Source organism: Telopea speciosissima, chromosome 1 (assembly GCF_018873765.1).
Source record: "Telopea speciosissima isolate NSW1024214 ecotype Mountain lineage chromosome 1, Tspe_v1, whole genome shotgun sequence".
NCBI classification, from domain to species: Eukaryota; Viridiplantae; Streptophyta; class Magnoliopsida; order Proteales; family Proteaceae; genus Telopea; species Telopea speciosissima.
In genome coordinates, this window is record NC_057916.1 from 33,570,741 (window position 1) to 33,593,457 (window position 22,717).

Here is a 22,717-nt window from a genome sequence, read left to right on the forward strand (position 1 = left end):
ACATTGATTTCTAAACCAACATGAAATGCCAATGAAAGTAGAATGATGTAGCATCAAAACTAAAACTTGGATTGGAGAAGAGGGATGAATCTCTTCTACAACAAATCCAGTCGATGGTTGGAAAGAAGATGATTTTATTGAAGGGCAAAAAGAAGAAGAAGAAGAAGAGGGACAAAAGTCCAGCACTCAATAACAAAGACCTTGGAAATTCAAATATAGGAATCTACAGCATGAAACAAAAAACTAGAGAATCAGCTTAATTTATAGCTGAAACTCTGGTAATATTAATTGTAAGTAGTTTACCAATGGTCATAAATGGAACAACTTAGTTCCAAAAAAAATAAAAAATATTGTTTGCTTGGAGAGATAAGTTGTTTCTAAATTGTTAATTATAATAAGGGGGAAGTTTTCATACACGGCCGTGTAAGCATGCACGGTTGTGTCCCCTCTCACAAAGAGTTGGAAAAGTCAAAAACCCTCACCCATTAATTAATGCCTTGAAACTCCCACCCTCTCATATACACGGTTTACACAACCGTGTATGAGAATTTTGCCCTTATAATAATGCTTAGTAATGCAAAAAAGGTAAAATTCTTACCTGATGACCATTATGTAAAGGAAGGAGGGGGGGGGGGGTTGTGTTTCAATTCTTTCCTATAATAAATATTAGTTAGGAGGACCATTTAGAAGAATCCATCCCCACTCCAATACCAAGTGTTATCCTTCTATGTCATTGCCTTCTTTTCAACAACTTTTGATTCTATGAAATCCAATCCAAAGTGAAATCTGTTACATGGCTGACCCAGGTCCTTTAGACATTTCCCATTATTTTTTGACTGGGGTCCACCGTGTGAGTCAATCTTGTCACTAGATTCACTATCTTATTTATTTTATTTTTTTTTGGAAATATTTAAGAGCGAATGCTACGATGTTGGAGTATAGTTGTCCACCAACTAAGATTGAGTGATAAAATCAGGAAAATTATCTCCTCCAGTTCTCTGTCTGGTCAATTCCTAGTGCCTCTAATAAGGAATCGTTATCCTCTCCTATTACAGCACGGTGTTGTACTGCATTGTGCGGCGCTACAAAGGCCATGTGGCACAGTAGGCCCCACATGGTGCACATGACTTCTGCAACCGTAACATGATGCAATACAGCATCGTGCTGTAATAGGAGAAGATAAAAATTCCTCTAATAAGGGGTGGTGGATCCCCCTTTGACAGAGCCACTCCCACATCCCTTGTTAGAGACACTCGGCAACTGGAAGGGATAAAGATCTGATAAAATCATCTACCAAGGCTAAGGGGCGTTTAATAAGAAGAGAGCGTGTGAGATCCAATATGAAAAGACTTGCGTAGGAATCACCGAATCAGCACAGTGACATCGTGAGTTTCTTTTTTCTCCATCTATATGCTGCCTTACTTTCTTTTTTATTTTTTTTTAATGAATAGAATAGTAACCACTATCACTGGTCACTACTTTACTAATGTCATACTAAGGACCAACAACAAACACATGCCCTTCGATTATTTTTTTTAACAAATAACAACACGCTTAATTGTGGAGTTTTGATGGAATTTAATACATTAAAGTTGCTATGAATGGAGGAAAAAGTTTTTTGTGGGGGAGTGTGAGCGTTGTACCCAGACACAAAGGGGGTGAAGTGACAAATCCGGATCAGCTACCCACATGGGGATGGGTCGGGTCCCACACCCCCATAGAGGGTTCAAATCTGTTCCCATCCGTCCCCATGTGGATAACAGATCTAAACTCTGAAATGACCACCCCACCCCCATGAATGGTGGTAATAACCGCTACATGCACTCCCATAATCCCATTGGCCCAGTATGTGTAAAGACACCATGCTTCCCCATAGAGAACTCTTAAGGGAAAATGTTCTCTGGGGGAGGGGGGGGGAGGCCATGCTAGAGAGTGGGCGGGGGGGAGAATGACTGCCAGGTGCCCCCGCCCCCCATAAAAAAACAGAAATTCCGCCCCTCAGATGCCATAGCACACTTTCATTAAATATCGTGCATGTAGTCTTTGCGTTCCCCCCCAACACTAATTAATGTTCTTTGTGGAGCGTGTAAGTCACACTCAGACAGAGTGGGGGGCGAAAGGACCACCTCACCCCATGAAAGGTAAACATTCCACCCCGAGATGCCAGCACTCTCATTGGCTCCCCCCTTTAATTGATTAGTCCTGGTCCAGGGTAATAATGTAATGTGTTCTTTTATGTGGAGAAGAGCGTAGTGTAATGAGTCAGTGTGTCACAGAGGATGCTGAACAAGAAGACTGTAGACCATCCATTTCTATGACCATAGAAATGTTGACCCAAGGATTGCTTCTTGGCGATCCAGCTCGTGATAGATGACACTTTGTTTGAGTGTATCTGTGTATCCCCATTCCCCAGACGCCAAATCTGTGGTGCACTGGTGCTTATTCAATTTTTACTCCCTCTCTCTCCTTCTCAGTGTCCTTATGGGCTTTGGCTCTGGCACGACACCTTGGCATTTGTGACTCAGAATCATCTTTCTCCTTCTCTCCTTACTGAAGTCCTGAAAATCTAAGACCCATATGCAATTTTGGAAGACATCAGTGTGGGTGAGAAACTGATTCTTCAATCTTGCATGTGGAGGTGTCTTTCAAGTATTCAGTCATTGAAGCATATATATATATATATATATATATATATATATATATATATATATAGGAAGTTCATAAGATAGGGAAAAGAAAAGGAATTCTCTGCTTAGTTTTTGTGGGTTTACTTCCTTTGATCACTTGATGTTTTCTTCAATGCTTAGCGGGACTGAAAATCTCACCTTCACCAGACATGTTCCATATGGGTTAGGTTTTCTGGGTTCAGATTTCAATGGCAGGTCTATCCCCAAGGTTGGATTATTGTCTTATGCCAGGAACTCCAAAGCTCGAACCCTAACACTCAGATGCAGTCTCTCGTCTGCAAGGCCGGCTTCTCAACCGAGGTTCATACAACACAAAAAGGAGGCATTTTGGTTCTACCGGTTCCTCTCCATAATCTATGACCATGTCATAAACCCTGGACATTGGACTGAGGACATGAGGGACGATGCCCTCTAGCCCGCGGATCTCTATGACCGGAATATGACAGTTGTGGACGTTGGGGGTGGAACTGGGTTCACTACATTGGGAATTGTTAAGCATGTAGATGCTAAAAATGTTACGATTCTTGATCAATCCCCTCACCAGCTTGCCAAGGCGAAACAGAAGGAGCCCTTGAAGGATTGCAAGATCATTGAAGGTGATGCTGAAGATCTTCCCTTCCCAACGGATTATGCTGATAGATATATTTCCGCCGGAAGGTAATATATATTTTTTTCTTCTTTCCTTTTCTGTCACACTGAGTATTTCAATGGTTGTATGTTTCTACCATTTACTTATTAGAATTCTCAATTCTTAGGTAACAACAACTCAGGATGTTATGCTGTTCAATTTGGCATTTGGTTTATCCAATATTGGTCTGGGGTTTGAATGTTATCAGAGGAAATGTTACACTATTCTATGTGGGAATTAATGTTTTCTCTCGTAGTATGTATTTCTTTCACAAGCTCATTTTAGGTTTGGATTAGTAATTTGACGAACTCTAGATTTTCCTATTTTAATCTTTACAAATATCAATATAAAACAGTTTCATGGTAAATTTAAACATACATTTCACCTTATAATACAAACAGTTTGAATCTTTTGTATGTGCTATGCTTGTCTCTTCGCAGTATCGAATACTGGCCAGACCCACAGCGTGGTATCAGGGAAGCATACAAGGTCTTGAAAATTGGTGGAAAAGCTTGTCTTATTGGTCCTGTGCACCCAACATTTTGGTTATCTCGTTTCTTTGCGGATGTGTGGATGCTTTTCCCAAAGGAGGAAGAGTACATTGAATGGTTTGAAAAGGCTGGGTTCAAAGATGTTCAACTGAAAAGGATTGGTCCAAAATGGTATCGGGGAGTCCGTCGGCATGGTCTGATCATGGGATGCTCTGTGACAGGAGTGAAGCCAGCATCAGGAGACTCTCCCCTCCAGGTAATTTTATATTCTTTGCACTTTTTTCTCTTCATTACCTCTAGTTGTCTATTTAGGAAACAATGCTTTACCTCTTACTCTGTTGCCTTATTTGCCCTTTCTTTGTTGCCTTATTTGCCCTTTCTGCATGGTTGCTTATTCTCACCATTATCCCACGAAACAGAGCCCTTTTCCCACTGTCCCGCCTAGTTTACTACTGTCCAGTCTAACAAAAATGTTTAAAACAATTACCTAATAATTTTTTTTTGTTGAAGTTGGAAGGATAACAATAAGGGGCTTGTCACCAAGGTTCCAATTCAATCGTATCATTTGCATAGATATAAGCTGTAGATGTAATGAATTGAAATTTCTATTAATTATGGTGTGCATTCTATTGTGTGTCAAACTTTATACAAAACATTGAAGTTGCAAAACTTTTTGTCTGCAACGAGGTCAGAATTAAGGCAACTTGCAGGAGAATGAATGGGTTCAGAAGATGAAATATTTTAACTACCAACAGAAGATGAGATTCATGTGTTCAGAAGTTGAAATATTTTCATCCCCCCCCCCCCCCACCCCAAAAGAAAAGAAAAAAATATATTTTGATAGGTGAGGAACCATAGGTCTCTTCAAGATGAATGATCCAAGCATCCGAGATAGATAAAAATATTCTGACTATTATTTAGAATAGATACAACAACTCAGCCTTATCCTAACTAAATGGGATCAGCTACATGGTTCCTTACCTTCCAATAGCTCTATTTCAGGTCATACTACTTGATAGAAGGCCTAAGCTATGCATTTCTTCCTCACCACTTTCTCCCATTGTCATTTTAGGTCTGTAATGTAGTCCTAGGTAGGAGTAGTCCCACTAGGAACCAGGGTAATAGAATACTAAAGGAAAGAGACTCAAAACATGGCTGGACTTATAGAGTCCTAATCCAACCCAACTTACATCACATGACCACTTAACAAAGTCACATGATCACTTAAATTGAACCAATTGGATGCAACCAATTTGAACTGGTTCAATTAAAAAACATAAAAATAAACTAAGTATTGGGCTAATCCCGTATGCAACCTATATACCCCTAGTTTAGGCTCATTAAAGTGGCCTATTACATAGAAAACCCTTGGGGATTAAAGGCCCAACATATACATATCCCAACTCTCGACTTATTTCTAAAGAAATAAGCCCTATTTGGTGATGAATCTGGATCAGTCTGCCCCTTGCTCATTTAGCTCCTTCAATCTGAATCAAATCACTCCTCCATACTTGAGCATCTAATGGGCTTTGTTGAACATGGCCATGCCACCTCAAACAACTTTCTCATAGCTTAGCATGTATCAGAGCTACATCCAAATCAGCTCTAATTTGACCATTCCTTACTTTATCCTTCCTAGTTTTGCCACACATCCATCTCAACATCCTCATCTCAGTTACAGAGTTTATCTATATGATGCTTCTTGACTGCCCAACAGTCCGCACCATACTTCATATTCGGTCGTATGCTTCTTAACTGCCCAATATAAAAGAATATTGTTTTTAATTATTCCTTGTATTTGCTATTTCACTGCTTTAAGAAGGTATCAATTGCTCAGAGATCCTAGATTAAACCATGCAGTGCTGCTGTCCTCCACCAACTAGAATGTTGCCAGTTCACTTGCTAGCTTACCTACAAAAGATAATCAGGATGCACATTAAGGCAGATGTTTATGGTAATATTGGTGCATCAGTCTGAGAAACTATTTTACACTTGCGTTTTGACTGAGACAAGAAAGTGTTCAGATCACTTTGATATCTTTCAGTGCTTTTCAGTCGCCTAGTGTTCTCCAAGTTGGGGTTTAGCTATTAAAGGAACTGAATTCGTTTGGTAGATTGATATATTGGAATGAAAGGGTGGCCCTTGGCCTTTATTTTCGAATATAACTTCTCCCAGATGTGGAATAGCAATAATCAGACAAAGGTAAGGAACTAAAATGTGGGACGGAAATTTGTTTATCAGTATCTTCACTAATTTGATGGCAGAATACCATAGGTCTTCGTGTTTATTATTTAATCAGATAAGTGTATTTTATATGCAAAATTTCTTATTAGAGTAGTTATTTTGATTGATGTTAGTGAAATGAAAGTAAACAAAATGCTTTTTGAGTTTTAATTCTTTTGCTGGTTTCCTTTGCTTTGGTGAGATTAGTGATGTGCATTTGTTGATGCAGCTTGGTCCGAAGGCAGAGGATGTGAAGGAGCCTGTAAATCCTTTTGTATTCTTTCTGCGTTTCATTCTCGGTGCCATGGCAGCAACATACTATATTCTGGTACCTGTTTACATGTGGCTCAAAGATCAGATTGTTAGGCCAATCTGAGAGAAGAGAAGAATAGAGCAATAATTGTGATCCCATCTGGAACAGTTAATGTTCTCCTATTGTACTCCCTTTGAATCCATTGCTTTTGGTAATCATAGAATAGCATGCATTTCTTTCTTTATGCTGCACAGTGCCCTCAGATGATGGTTAGTTGTTGGGTTTCTTAAACAATGCCGCTTTAAGTTTCATATTTCTTTGGATAAAAACATATGATGATAAAGCCCTATGCGAGTGTCAGATCGTTTGAGACCCAGTCATGATTTTGAATTTTCTTTTACAAACTTGTACTCACTCAAAAGGATCTTGCTCTTCTTGTGGTGTTTCATCTACTTCTTTGTCTTCTACTATACCAAAGATGACACTGAAGATCAAATTTAAGAGTCATAGTTCAATTGCCAATCAAGTTTTAAAATATGCGTCTGTTGCTAGGAATACTCAAGTTCTTCCATCATGGAGATGCAATGAAGAGGATAGTGAGAAATGATCATTTCAATTGCGAATCAGGTTATCATGTATATGTAATAAAGCCCAAAAATGAGAAACTAAAAAAGATTGTTGCAGTTGCCGATTATGTTTTTTTCACATAATAGAAGATGAAAATCTAAGCGTTTCTGCTGTGGTATACGTTCACCAAAGGAGCATTAGTGTGATGTCTGAGCTTAAACTGTCCTGCTACTCCTGCAAAAACCATGAATAAGGCACCCCTGAAGAGAGTACATCACTTAGCGCACAAGGGGGAAAAAAATGTGTGAGAGAGGTATCCTCTATGATTATAATGTAGCCTATTGTTTGGCAGCGAAGGATCTATTAAAACCCTGCCTGCTATTAAGCTTTTAATGTTTGAATAATAACTTGCAATTATATCTTTAAAGACTATCTGGCTATGATCCCTGATTTGGATCTCATGGCATTGTGCCTTCAAGTTATTAAGGGACTATCACCTCCAGGAAGGAAGAGCCAAACAGGGAAAATTGCCCTGCAATCGTTACACTGTGCATGAGATGTTGCAACTTCTTTGTTTTTTTTTTTCCTTCCTGTTTTTTTAACTAGAAAGCCTTGCAAGGCTGTGACCGGGCTAACATAAGAGGACTACTACGGCTAAAGGTTTCTCTACCCTCGTTGCCCAAATACTTTACCTGAATATTAGAAATAAGATCACTCACCTGATTGGTTTAGTCCATACTGGTTAGGCCCAAGGTTGCTTGCTTACATAGTTACAAGCTACATAGTTCCCATATCTGATGGTGTGGTTCAATCAACCAATGCAAAAGACCTTGATTTCTCAATTCCCAAACGAAAAAGATAAAAAGATGGACAATAACCACCAGTGTTTTAAAATCAGGAACGTATTAGATCCCTATCACTGGAAACTAGGGTTAGGGTTTATTGGGACCAATTCTTCACCGATCTAGGACCAATCCAAATCCCAATCGTGGGTTTTAAATCTTTTATAGCCACAAAGACATATCAGGAGATTCAGGACATTTGCATTATCTTTAGTAAAATCCTCTGAGATTGCCTCCCACCCCTCAAGACATGCAGTAGCTACTTCTTTGAAGCTCCCAGCCAGGATTTTGAAACCAAGAGTCAGTGACGAACTGGTCTCTGTTGATTTCAATTCAGACTGGATTAGAATCCGCCGGAATCGGTCCAAAGAATCGGCCTAAAACAACAAAAATCCAGGGAATCTTGACATGAATATTCCGATCCAGAACGGCAAAATCAGAAATTTCATTACAAATCTGCCGATTCCCAATCTGATACATCAATTTTTGAAACTCTGCTCCCAGCAAGAACTGCTCTAGCAGCACCTTTACACTTCGCCACGACTAAAATATTAAACATCAAACAGCATGTCAATAGACGCCGGAGAGCCCCAAAATAACATCTATTCGGTGACTACCTTGAAAAACAAATCCATGTCCATATACATCTCTAGATGGGGTGAGTTTCTTCCAAGGCAGTCCCGTTAAGGCCATACCATTTGTAATTTGGCGCAGTGACCTGTGACAACTCTGGTAAGGTCTTAGAGATTTCCCCTTTTTCATTTTGTTTTCTCCTGTAACAGTATCATTTCAAGCCTTTTACCCACATTCTCCTTTTCCTCATCTTTCCTTCCAATTTACCTTTTGATACTTGTTCAGGTCCATGTTAGATAGGAAAAATCCCAAACATTGGTACCCTAAAAAGAATAATCCTAAAGGCATTTCTAAAAGTCATAAGTTAAAAAACAAGACCCAAAAAATAGGGAAACATTACCAAACTTAAATACTCTGCAGAATAACAAATCTTTAAATCACTCCAGTGGAGCTTAGGAAATGCACCCAAATTTACAAGGCAAGAATGTTAAACCCTCTGATTAGTTGGCCAAGCTCTCTAGTTGCACACCGGAAATGAAGCAAGACAATAAAAATAAAGCCTCCGAGGGAGGACCACTACGGATAGTATTCAGATTACACTATCCATAAGCAAGATGAAATCAGAAAAAAATATAATAACAATAATAAAACTTCCATGTCTTACAGACCAAAATTCTCGACCCAAAAGAAAACACAGAGAATGTCACTCTGTGCATGTTCCCAACCACACATGTGACCTCAGATTGTGTCTGAACTACCTTGTCCCCGCCTCAGGGCTTGCATCACCATAGGAAACCAAACTCTTACGTCCACGTGGGGAACTGGATCTAGACCTGCTCAGAGATCGTGAGCTTGTTTTGTCCCCAGGATTGCCTGGACCTGCATCAGCTGAAGACCTCGAATGAGATGAGTTCCGGCGGCTCCTTGAGTTTGATCTTGACCTCCCTTTTTCAGGAAGGCGGTCATCGTCTCTGGGCCCAAGCCGTGACCGGAGCTTGTCACTGATGGTAGGTCGCTCATTCACTGGACTTCGACTATGTCTAGGGCTCTGGCTGCGATCTCTTCCACGGCCACGGTAACCAACTGGGCTGCGTGAGATGCTCCTACTACGACTTCTCCTGCTCCGGTATCTAGAAAAGAGCGAGGATTTTTTTTGGGGGGGGGAGGGGGGGGGGGGAAGGAATGAGAAGGATGGCTACAGAATTAAAAGACTAGGGTTCAATTGAGTTGGACGAAAATGACAGTAAAATGTTTTAAAAAAGAAAAGTAGCATAGCACAAAATAATAACATTTTAGGTCATATTTAGCAAGTGTAAGTAATTCATTTGCCATATTTCTCTAAAAAAGTCCAAGAAAATAGTATCAACATGCACACTGACCATTTAACTTCCATCACCTACCACAAGGATGGGCTCATCTGATAAAGGGCCCCCACTCCCATCTAATTACCATTTCGGCCCCTTACAACTAAGGAACGTGGCTCAAAGTTGAGCCCAATCTCCCAGAAAACTCGAGACATCATGTACTTTTCCATTTTGTGCCATTTTACTTTGGATGAAACTTTGAGCATAATCTCTCACAAAACTCCACAGTTCATTTCCAGCAGAACTAGGTTAGGTTCGGTGCAGGGTCCTCTCATGTGGACCGACTTATGAGGTAGTGGAATTAAAGTATCACCAGGTATAGTAACTGGAAATTCATACATTGCCTGAGCATGAAAAGTATCCAGTTCATAGTTCAGATCTTAATTTAGTTAGATTCCTTCATGAAGTTGATCTCCACTCGCTTCAGGAAATAAGAATAGGTAAGCTCCAGGTACCAAATAGCTAAGTGAGCTTGAAGCAGATTTCTTAATGATAATAAAAGAGAGGTGGGGGGAAGAAATATATTATCTTGAGGCTATTAATGCCTGTGCGAGGTTCTTAACTCACTGGAAATACACTTTGACAATTCAGGAGCATTGTTAATGGGCCTGGGAGTCCCAACCATCTATTTCATGTTAGGCTCAGGTTAAGCACTCTGATCCACAAGATGAGAAAAAACCTGCAAGCTTACTACTAAGTTCTTAAAGGTGGGCAGACCCAAGATGCATCCATAGGTGCTAGAGCAAAGCAGGCATCAAGCCATCAATGAACTTTCAGTTGAAGATGAATATGTGCACAAATTTACAACATTGATGCACCAAAGAGGGAAGGTAGATACCTGGGGGGACTCCTGCCTCTTGGTGGGCTTCTGTTTCGTCTTAGAGGTGAGCGCTCGGTATAACTTCTATAGCTTGAATACCTACAATTAATCAGAATATTTTAAAATTTACATCACCATTCATTCAGTAAAGAGTCGAGCTTACCTATCTCGGTACCTATCTGGCACATTTCTCCCACCATACCGGTGGAACCTCGGAGGAGAGCGCTCTGGAGATGGAGTCCAGTACCGACGTGCATAAGAATAGCGCTCATCGAAGCCACGACCTCTCCTAATACGCTTTGAAGTACCATCAGGAGAAGGGCTTCTTGTCAAACTCCTGCCACGATTAGAAGCAGAAGGTTGAGGAGTTTTACGGACAGGGCTCCTTATTGGACTCCTAGAAGAACTAGCACGACTATGCCCATTGGACCGTCTAGCAGGACTTCGGATATTACTTTGTAATCTCGGACTCTTCCTTGGACTTCTTTTAGGACTCAAGCTCGCATTACACTTAGGGCTGATGGTTGGACTCCTGCTCATCAAATTACTTCAAGAGAGGTTATTCCAGGGCAAACGACAAAGCGTCCAGATGCATGCTCTGTTCTGACACTCACAAATAGAGCCCACCAACATTTTAACAAGAATAAACGTAAACCAAAAGAAAATACCTGGACTTGTTTGAATTATCATCTGAATCAGGTTGTTGATTCACAGTTTTGTCAGATTTGGTTTTCTTCCCAAGCCCATTGTTCAAAAATTCCCCGTTCTCTCGGGAAAATTCACCCTCTTCGTGTGACGAATTTTCCTCAGTGGTTTTCAGCTCTTCTTTCTTTTTCTTATCTAAAATTGCCTCTTTTACAGGGACAGGTGGAGTGAAATGCTTTCCTATGGTCAAGCAGAATTGGAAATGGATAACAAAAACAGTACAAAAAATACTCACATGCATTGAATAGAGTACAACAGATGAAATCATGAAAAAGCTAAAATGTCATGGAAGTCTTATTCTTGAGACAGATTACAGCACACTAAGATCATATGGAGATCCATATTCAACAGGTGATAATTTATTAGTCTTACAAGCAATACCTCTCTGATCAGTTTTTTCATCATCCAAACTACTTCCACTAGTATTATCAGTCTCTGATTCACTGGAACTATCTGAACTCCTGGAAAAAAACACACGAGAAGATAAACTAGGCAAGACAATAAAGGCATGAAACTATAATGCAGTGCCACAGTCTAGATGAAGAACAGACCGCTTGTATCTGCGTTTTGATCTTTTATCACGCAGCCTTCGCCTCTTATCCCTTCGCCGATCCCTTCTCTTTTTCCCATAACGGTGCCTGTCTCTTTTAGACAGTTTCTTCCTCCTCCTACGCCTTTCATAACTGGATGAACTGGACTCTGACATGGAAGAATCTGACTGTGAATCACTGTCAGAAGAATTGGAGTCAGAATCTGTATCAGAGCTGTATGAATCAGATGAAGAGAATCTCCTTTTCCTCTTCCTTCTGTCCTTAAGAGACTTCTTATGTTTCCCCCTTCCTCTCTCCTCAGATACATCAGAAGAAACAGTCTTTCCTGGTTTCTTCTTCTTTTTTTCTGTATCAAAATAATATGGACATAAATAGCAAAAATAAACTGTAATTAATTTCCTTGAGAGAGCAATTATAGAAACAAAGTACTCTAGAATCTAGGGAAAACACTTTTTCCTAGATTACCTTTATCTTTTCCAGAATATTCACCACAGTCCACAATTTTCACAGGAACTGATGGTTTCCCCTGCTGGTCTGTGTCCACCTGTTCAAGTTTTCTAACAATGTCCATTCCTTGCACAACTTTTCCGAAAACAACATGCTTCCTGCCAAATACATAGAAGCATCCAATCACATAAAAATTAGGAAATCAGAACCTCCAAACACTACAAGAACTCCTCTTCTCCATATTATTACGATTTATACACAAGGGATTGAGAAGGAATTGAGTGGTGAAACTAGAAATTGAATGAGTTAAAGCTAGCTAATCAGCTCACCTATTAAGTATAACATATGACCATTGTGAGTGGAGAAAGAGGAGAAGAAGATGATTTACACAACAAGAAAATGGGTAAAGAAAGAACTTCCAAGAACATATAGTTGAGAATGTACCCATCAAGATGCTGTGCAGGCTTGAATGTGATGAAAAATTGGGACCCATTTGTGTTTTTACCAGCATTTGCCATAGAGAGAAGACCAGGGCCATCATGAAGCAGTTTAAAGTTCTCATCTGCAGAGGTACAACTAACTTTAACAAATATCAATCTCTATTGTTTCATGCAGCTGATTTAAAATACACACCTGCAAACTTCCCTCCATATATACTTTCTCCACCAGTGCCTGCAAATCACTATTAACAAGTTAAATGTAGATAAAAAGGAAAATAGAGAAGCAGCATGCATTAAATGGAATAAACATATGATGTAGCATGACAAGAAGACATACCATCTCTCTTTGAAAAATCACCCCCCTGCATGTAAAAGAAATCATTTCATTAACCATCTAAAAAAAACACAACAAAGGGTTACACATCTCAGGATGGAATGAACAAGTAGTTGGAAGTTAAAGAATGTGAAAGAACAAGAAGAAAGATGAAAGTAAAAGGTTGAAGAAGAAGGAAGAAGATGGTACAATGTTGTGTGTTAGAGAATCATATCTACCACACCTGTATTAGTTCACTAATAAGATGTAAGGAATTACATACACCTCCCTAAGGAGGTAAAAGGTAAAAAAGAGAAAATATAATATAAGACAACTAGACAACAAACTAGTTCTCAAAGTACCCTTATTACATAAACTCTAACATTCCCCCTCAAGCTGGAGAATAAATGCCATGCATTCCCAACTTGCATAATAGAGTATCGAACTGGTGAGGTGAGAGGTGAGCCCTTTGGTGAAGATGTCTGCATATTGATCACCTGTCTTCACGAAAGGAGTGCAAATGCAGCTAGAGTCTATCTTCTCCTTGATGAAGTGCCAGACCACTTCAATATGCTTTGTTTTGTCATATTGCACCGGATTGTGAGCAATGCTTATAGCTGCCTTGTTATCACAGTAGAGCCGCATAGGTCCTTCAATATCAAACCATAATTTTCACAGAGCAGTTGCTGTGTTGGGGCTGTGTTGGAAGGAATAATAGGGGATGGGCGAGGTTGCAGCGATGGGTGGAGGGAATTTCAGACGGTGGGAGAGTGATGCAGGTTTATCACCAAATTGGGCTTCTTTCCCTAGAAATAAGTCTAGGGTTGGGTTATAGACATGTTGGTAATGTAGTCCTTGATAGGTAGGAGACTTGTTGAAGATGATCTTCAATGGAGGCAGCAGCTATGTGATAGAAGGATAAAACCAAGGTTCGAGAACTCGCGAGATCTCGGCAGAGTTTCTCGGTTTTAGGCAATACCGAGTCGAGTTACTAGTCGGTTCCTAAAAGGGCAATTTCTCGGCCGAGATCTCGCCAGTGATATCTCGAAGGTTAAAATCAAGATATTTTCAATAAAAAAAAAAAACAATATCTCGCCGAGATCTCGGCGATATCTCGGTTGGGCCCAAAAGTGCTATTTACTTGTATTCAGCCCAATTTTCACCCAAAAACCTATTTCCAACATAAGAGAGAGCAGGAACAGAACTCGATAGGCTCTAAACCAAGGGGAAAAACACCTCTCCTTCAAATTTCTTCTTCTTTCTTTCGATTGTTGGATGGAATGCACTGTTTGGAGTTAGATTGAAGTGCCAAAGTGAAGATTCAAGTGCCAATTTGCAATATTTCAAAGGTGTTTTCTATTTCTTCCCCAAATCTATTTTTTCCAAAAAAAAAATTTGTAACCCTTGTTACATTCATGTGGTTTTAATATATGTTGAACATCTTTGCCCGATCTATCATTTCATGGAGTCGGATTTTTTTTTCAGTTAATAAATTATTTATTAAAATTTCTGGAAAAATAAATGATTTATTTGAAAAAAAAAAATGAAAAAAATATGATGAATAGTGATTGTTTGAAAATGATTTTGATATATGTTAAACTACTTGGGATGCTCTACAGCCCCATGGATTAATTTCTTATTTTCACCCATTAAAAAAATTATTTTATTTTTCAGATTTAATAAATATATTATAAAAATTAAAAATATATATATAATATTAAGGAAAAATACTTATTGCTTATGAAAAATTATGTACAACATATGTACATAATATTCAACTTCAAATGGTGTCAAATTCATCATTACATTATATTTTTCTTATACTTTAAGGTATAAATAGTTTTTAAAAAAATTCAAAATATTATTTTTAATTAACAAATAAATACTAGGGTTAGGGGATAAATAAGAGATAGTTATTTCATAGTTCTAGTAGCTTGACATTACGTTTAAGAGTTATGAATAACATATTTTAAGTCTTGAATACCTTACTTTAAGTGATCCATGGTTATTAATACATGCTTTTTTATGTAACAGTGTAAAACATAAGACATTTTGTATACAATGTCTGATATAGCATGGCAACATGGAGTTCCCATGTCCGCAGACAAAAAGAAGTCCAAATGCAATTATTGTGGGAAGTTGCTATCTGGAGGAGCCACCAGGTTAAAGCAACACTTGTCTGGTACAAGCAAGGATGTTTCATCATGCCCAAATGTTCCTATCCAAGTGAAAGTGGCAATGACACAACATTTGAAAGGAGGAAGATCAAAAAAATCTGAGAGGGAAAGACTGCAACAAGAGTTTAATGAGGCAATACTAGAGAGGGCTGGTGCAGAGGTCCGTGGCGGAGATGATACTGACATTGGGCCTCCACCTGGTGAGTTTCAATCAAAGGCTGAATGGAGAATTTACCAACAGACTTTGGCTGAGAATAGACAAAGTTTTCATTTTGATAATATAAGAGCATATGAGCAAGCAAGAGGAGCTGGTGGATCTGGCTCAGCTGCACTAGTGCAAAAAGATGAGAGGAGGAGAAGCACTGGGACAAGAAATATACCACGACCCCAAACCCGACCACGAGTACAAGGTCCAGAACCCATTTTTGAGCAGGATCCCACCACTTTTAGGCAACAAGATGCCTACCAGCCAACCATCCCACAAGTATTTGGTGGTAAACAAGAGAAAGCACGAAAAGCCATCAGCAAGTTCATGCTTTACCATGGCATTCCAGCCAATGTAGCACAAGGAACATACTATAATGCATTCCTTAATGTTGCAGGGAGGGCTGGTGCAGGATGGAAGGGACCTTCACCATTTGAATTATACAATGTATATTTGCCTCAGGAGGTAGAGGAGCTAAAAGAATACATTGATGGTTTGAAGCCAATGTGGGAAACATATGGGGTTACTCTTATGGCTGATGGTTGGACTGAACCTACTAGGCTGTCCATCATAAATTTCATGGTGAGTTGCAATGGAAAGACTATATTCTTGAAGTCTATCGATGCATCAAAGCATATAAAGGATGCATCATACTTGTATAAGGAGTTGAAGCAAGTGGTGGAGGAGGTAGGACCAAGGAACGTTATCCAAATTGTGACGGATAACGGTTCCAACTATAAAAAGGCTGGAGAGAAGTTGATGAATAAGAAGAGTAAGAGGATCCGGCTCTTTTGGACCCCATGTGCAGCCCATTCTATTGATTTAATGCTGAAGGACATGGGGAAAAAGACTTTGGTGGCGGGTGTGGTAAATAGGGCAAGACAAGTGACAACTTTTGTGTACAACCATTCTTATGCTTTAGCCTTGATGAGAGAGAAATGCAATGGATATTTAGTGAGGCCTGGTGTCACTCGATTTGCCACCAATTACATTGCATTGAAGAGCTTTCAGAGTAAGGCGATAGGTCTAAGGTGTATGTTTGCAAGTCATGAATGGTTTGGTTAACAAGATTCTAAGTCAGAAGAAGCAAAGGTAGCACAACAGACCATTGCAAATGATGGATTTTGGAAGGACTTGGGGAAAGTGGTTGGCATATTAGAGCCAGTGGTGGCAGTACTGAAGATGGTTGATACAGAGAAGAAGCCTACTTTGGGCCACATTTATGCTGCCATCCAAAAAATGAAGGAAATGGTTAGAGCTGCTATACCTCGAAGTGCAAAGTCCTACACTAACATCATTGATGAGCGGTGGGAGAAGCACTTGAGTCATCCATTGCATAAGGCTGGTGAGTTCAACATACTTTATACTTTAAATGTTATAACTGTTTTACATTTACATATTCAAAACCCTAAAGGCATTAAAGCGATTAAGTCACTAACAAATCATATTTGTGGTGTTTACTTTACTAGCATACTATTTGAATCCAAAGTATCACTACTCCCATGATCTTGGGCTAGACATAGAATTGTTAGAGGCAGTTCAAACTATTACTCAGAAGTTGGAGCCCCATCCAAAGACACAAGCTGCTTGCAATGATGAGGTGAGAGTATGGGACTTTGGCACTTTGGTAGTTAGTTTATGAACGTAATTACTAAATAGGAAATACTAATGCCTCAAATTGAAAATAGATCAAATACTTCAGAGAGGCCTCAGCAAGTTTCGGTCGACTAGCTGCAGTGGAGGGTAGACAAAAGTCAGACCCTGGTAGGTGGCATGATATTACATTTATGAATTATAATTTTCTCTCTTTAGAATGTACATATTCTTACTATTCTATATTTGTAATGCAGCCGACTAGTGGGTGCTTTATGGTACAAGTTCACCCAACCTGAGGAAGGTAGCAGTGAGAGTGCTCTCACAAACTTGTTCATCCTCCGGATGTGAGCGCAACTGGAGTACATTCTCATTGATACATTCAAAGAGGCGGAACAGGTTGGGTAGCGAACGACTGGAGCAGCTTGTGTATGTGCACTACAATATGAGATTAAGGATGAGGCACATACATGAAGGAATTGAGGCCAATGATAAAGAACCCATTGAACTGTCCAACATTTTTCAAGAAGACTCTGATGACGATGAGGATCCCCTATTCCAGTGGGTGAGGGATCGTGGTACACCTGATATGGATCAATCTGGGGGTAGGCCCGACCCCACCATTGCGTCTGTAACCGGCACTGATGTTGATGAATATATGTCGATGCAAGAGGGGCGTGCACATGCAGAGTCACCGAAACCTTTTGAGCCTGCTGTAGGAAGTCCTGCTGATGATAATGATGGTGGTGGTGATGACACTGGTGATGCTAGTCATGGTGATGGTGATGGTGATGGTAATGGTGATGCTGGTGGTAGTGGTGGTGAAGCTGCTGCTGCTAGTGGCATGCGGAGTGGTGGTTATTATGATGATCGTCATGAGGGGATGTGCGAGCAGTACGAGCAATAAGTTGGAACGCAGGAGGACCCTATGCGTTTCACCGGTGAGTCTCAGTTTACGCATGCCACTCAAGATCAAGACCATTGTGGTCACCCTAAAACATACAACAGAAAGAAGGGTCGCAAACACTCACATCAATCATATGCTCAGGAGGAGGACAACAGCAGTATGAACACCATGCTTACAAGTTTCGGAAGCATGAGTATAGAACTATAGATACTACTAGTGAGCATCAGTCATGGCAATCATCTCAGCATCATCATGGCTATGACTATGGCCAGCAGAGTATGACCGGTTCTAATTATAGTGCCTATGGTCAGTATGGGCCGTCAGTATGGACCGTATGACAGTCAAAGCTCTGCGTCAGGTGTTGGGTACACATTCCTAGTCCCAAACCAGCCATACATGCCTCAAACTCAATATGACAGTAGCAGTGGATCTTACACCTCATACCAACAGCCACCCATGTACCCTAAGATAGGGAAATTGGTATATGTTGATCAGAAGACTTATGTGGAAACTATGTCACACTATTTGCAACACTATAGCAATTCCATGACATGGGAATTCTATGTGGATCGATATGGGGATGAATTTCTTGTTCAATCTCATTTTCTATAACAAATTAAGTGAACATTGATGTAATGTACATTTTATTTCAATGTTTTGATTGATGTGTACTAATTAGAATGTTTTGATTGCTAATTTGCTATGTTTTACTAAATTATATGTAGATTAGGTTGTTTTAGTACGACTCGTCGCCTACCAACCTATGGTCCAAAGTGAAACTCACATTTGGACTTGTTTTTTGGCAAATCTGGGCATGCCATTGTGTTTAAATGGCCTGAAATATATTGGATACCAAGTTTCAGACCCAAAATATGTGTACAACCCACCGAGTTAGGGGTCCGAGTCCAAAAAAAAAAAATTGCAACAACTCGCCGAGATTTCGGCTCGACTCGGTTTCTGGCCTGGCCGAGATGCCACCGAGACCCGAGTTCTCGAACCTTGGATAAAACCACCTTCCAGCTGAAGAAGATCCTCCCAGCCGTCACGGCATACGGAGTCAACCGGATTCCACCAGTCCCTTTCCACCTTGATAGAACCACAAGGATGCACACTCACAAGGAGCAACACTCAACAAAGCAAGGCAGCAACAATGGCAGCAAACAAAAGCTTTTCATTAATCAAATTCGTCTTCAATGTTTGCACCCCCTTACAACCTTATATAAAAGACTCAAAAATAGACTCCTACTCTAAAAAGGAAAGGCCTAACTCAATCCTTGACCGATTAGGTAACTTAAACTGACTAGGAAACTAAAATACTAAAGGAAATAGACTCACAACATCGTTGGACTTATAAAGTCTTAATCCAGCCCAACTTACATCACATGACCACTTAAGTTGTCACATGACCACTTAACCAAGTCACATGATCACCTAAATTGAACCAATTGGACGCAACCAATTTGAACCGGTTCAATTAAAAAACATAAAAATAAACTAAGTATTGGGCTAATCCCGTATACAACCTATATACCCCTAGTTTAGGCTCATTAAAGTGGCCTATTACATAGAAAACCCTTGGGATCAAAGGCCCAACATATATATATATCCCAACCCTAGACTTATTCCTAATAAAAGAAGCCCAGTTTGGTGATAATTCTGCATCAGTTGGGTCTTTGGTCCCATGGGTTTTCTATATAATAGGCCACTTTGATGGGCCTAAAGTTGGGGTACATAAGTTGCATACGGGATTAGCCCTATACTTAGTTTATTTTCATGTTTTAGTGTTTTAAATTGAACCGATTGAACCACTAATCCAATTTAAGTGATTTTAGAATATTCTTTTAGGGTAGAATCTTCTTAACTTAAGTTTTATTTCAGGATCCACACCTCTACACGAATTTCAGAGAGGGAGTGTTTTGTATTTAGACTCAGCCAAGGATTAGGGATTTCCTATTCCTAGGCTGCATAGGAATTTGAGCCTTTGGCCATTATAAATAAAGGCAAACTGTGGGGCTCCTCTTGACCTCACTGTTTTATGAAATCTGCTCTTGAAAGCTGCTGCAACCTTTCTTCTCTTGAAGACTTGCTTTGTGTGTGATCGAAGCTGGTGGGATTAGTGTTTGATCCAATCGATACTCTGTGGTGTGAAGCCTGAGTGGTTCCTTTCAAGTTCTCCTTCAAGTTTTCTGTCCAAGATTCGATTTTTATTCAAGTTCCTCCATCAACAAGCTGCTGCCGATTACATTCTGCCATTACAAGTATGAAATATTCCCCATTCCCCAATTCTGTTTCTAATCCTCTACAGTCCCAAACCCTAGCTTTCCCCTTTTCTATTTTCAATTTTCCATAACCTAAAATCTCCAGACCTAACCAGCCAGCAAATCCCTCCTTTTTAGATCAAACTCTCCACCCCTGCCCCTATAGCACTCGATCCAAATCCGAGCCCCATCCTCCCACTCAAACCCTAGAAAAACCCCACTTCAATTATACCCCGTAAACCCTAATTTCTGCCCAGCCCAAACCAACCGTCAGAACAATCTACAAATCTCACCAATTATCCCTCATACCCTCCTAAAAAAAAACCATTCAAGTTTGGTTAACTTCTGACCAGCCAAACCCTAGAAATCCATCTTTTCCTCTTTTCCAAAACCCGAAACCCTAAACCTAACTTGCTGCCAATCTAGTTTAAACACTTCCGCTCATCAAAACATCTCAGGACCTTCACTGATAGACTCCACTACACGTGCCTAGAATAACCGACACCTCAAACCCTAACCCTAATTTTGACCTAATCAGACCAACAGTTCATATCAGATCCTGGTTTACTGGTTCCTAGTTGTTCTCCTACCAATTACCAATCTAGGACTACATTAAGGATAGTGCGTGGGGTTGCAGTCTTGCAAAGGATGGGGTGGGGCAGTGGTGTTCTGCGAAGAAGAAAAGAAGGCGGGTTGAATATTTAAAAAAATGAAAAAAAAAATTACAAACTGACTCACTGTAAGACTCAGTATTCAGTTTTATGAAAGACATGTGGCGACTATCAAACATGCAAGGAGAGACTTGTTTCTCCTCATACGAGGAGCTGAGCTGGACTCAGCTCTTGAAGGTGGTCCTTGGCAAGTCGGTAAAAAGCCCATCTTCCTGCAACAGTGGGATCAGTATCTACAACTTCATAAGGTCGACCTCAACTCCATTTCCTTATCGGTTGTCCTCTCAGACCGCCCTCTCCACTATTGGTGTGAAGATGTTCTCAGTATTATTGGTTCATTCATTAGGAAGCCACTCTACTCTGATGAATGAACAAAAAATAAATGGAATCGTCTTGCCTTCGCAAGAATCTGTATCGAGGTTACAATGGATTGCCTGCCTCCATCGACGATCATAGTTACTGATATTGAAGGGTTTTCCCTCCAACAGGCGATCCATTATGAATGGATGCCTCCTCAATGTCTCGTATGCAAGGTATTTGGCCACCATTCTAGTTCTCCATTGGCATGACTAGCTCTTCATAGTAATAGTTGCAGGAAATAAGGTGACCACACACCTTAAGGAAGAGAATACATAGGACCTCTCAAAACAGGAATTGAGAAGGTTGCTATTGCAGATTATTGGAGCTCTAATAACATGTACTAGATTCAGAACAAAAGAAACCAAAATACAGAGAAAATGAGAGGAGAGGAAGAAGATGGAGAAGTCGATAGACAGGAGAAGAAAGGGATGTAAGATTAATCTATCGCCATCCCACTGTATTTATATTAATGAAGTCAATACATAATAGCAATAGGAAACCTTATTACAATAGGAAAGTCTAATCTAATTACACTAGGAAACTAAAACCTACTTAAATAAGAACTAGATAAGAAAACCATCCCATGGTACAGAGGTCCATAGACATCTAACCGATACACACACATACACACTCCCTCTCTAACAGTATCCTTGCTCAAATGGAGATGCTTTGTTTTGTAACAAACATTTTCATCATTATACTTGGTCCTTTCGCATTAGCTAACGGTGTCAATCGATTCAATTTCGGTCATTCGGTTCGGTTTAATGCCTTGATGGTGTGACCCAAAACCGAACAGAAAACCGAATCGGTTCTGGGATTGACAACTGCATCCGAACCTATTCGGTTCGGTTACGGTTCTATTTCAATTTTCAAATACGGTTCCAATTCAGGTCAGATTCGGTTTGCACACTTGCACCGTTGCAGGTTGGATCGTTGGCAGATATCAAGATATGGAGGTTGCAGACTTGTAGTTGCACACCTGAAGTTGAAGAGTGGAAGTAAAAGACTAAAACTAAAATAATAATAATAATAAAATAGGAAAGGGGAAACCGAGAAAGGGAAATAGTGGAAAAATGGAAAGTGGAATATGAAAGTTGAAAGGTCATTTGGTTAGACGGTTACAAAAAAAACAAAGAAAAGATATAGGGTTTTTTATTTTGCCGCTTTTGCTGTTTTGGATACTTACCACTTACCAAAAAAAAGTAAAAGATATAGGGTTTTGGATTAAGTGTGGTATTCGGTTCGGTTTCGGTTCACACGGACAGGACTTGAAATAAAACCGAAACCAAACCGAACCGAACTAAATAACCATATACCAGACCCGAAACCAAACCGAATAAATTCAGTTCAGCTCGGTTCGTTTCGGGTTCAGTTTGGTTTGGTTTTGACATCCTTAGCATTAGCAGTTTTGGAATGGATGGAATAGTGGAACCAGAAACAAATTCTATTAAATCAGTTTTTTTTTTTTCCCAGATACATTAACACTTATCAGATTTCTGCACAAAGTTCAAAGGATTCAAACTTGATAATGGACCTGTACCAACAGATCTGAACTATTCAGGTTATCAGGTATGATTAGCTGACCATGGTACAGATATCAGATTTTGCCAGTATGCATTGCTTTTTTTTTTTGGGGGGGGGG

At 39.9% G+C, this 22,717-nt stretch overlaps 1 protein-coding gene and 1 pseudogene across 3 annotated transcripts in view; one reads left to right on the forward strand and one right to left on the reverse strand.

The window, feature by feature from the left end:
* The first annotated feature begins 2,708 nt into the window (after positions 1–2,708).
* On the forward strand, positions 2,709–6,595 carry LOC122672208 (annotated as a pseudogene).
* Positions 6,596–9,012: 2,417 nt separating this feature from the next.
* Positions 9,013–22,717, reverse strand: part of LOC122672189 (peptidyl-prolyl cis-trans isomerase CYP63-like) — a 29,315-nt gene continuing 15,610 nt past the window's right edge. For 2 of the 3 annotated variants that reach the window (XM_043869686.1, XM_043869693.1), the window contains exons 5-14: positions 12,929–12,953; positions 12,785–12,823; positions 12,596–12,713; positions 12,170–12,309; positions 11,705–12,050; positions 11,535–11,614; positions 11,117–11,333; positions 10,612–10,980; positions 10,467–10,547; positions 9,013–9,394 (exon numbers count right to left, since the gene is read on the reverse strand). In XM_043869686.1, coding sequence (XP_043725621.1) covers positions 9,019–9,394; positions 10,467–10,547; positions 10,612–10,980; positions 11,117–11,333; positions 11,535–11,614; positions 11,705–12,050; positions 12,170–12,309; positions 12,596–12,713; positions 12,785–12,823; positions 12,929–12,953 — 1,791 coding nt within the window. In that variant the 3' untranslated portion in view covers positions 9,013–9,018. The remainder of the gene's footprint in view (positions 9,395–10,466; positions 10,548–10,611; positions 10,981–11,116; positions 11,334–11,534; positions 11,615–11,704; positions 12,051–12,169; positions 12,310–12,595; positions 12,714–12,784; positions 12,824–12,928; positions 12,954–22,717) is intronic. The other variant, XM_043869699.1, reaches the window with a different exon arrangement.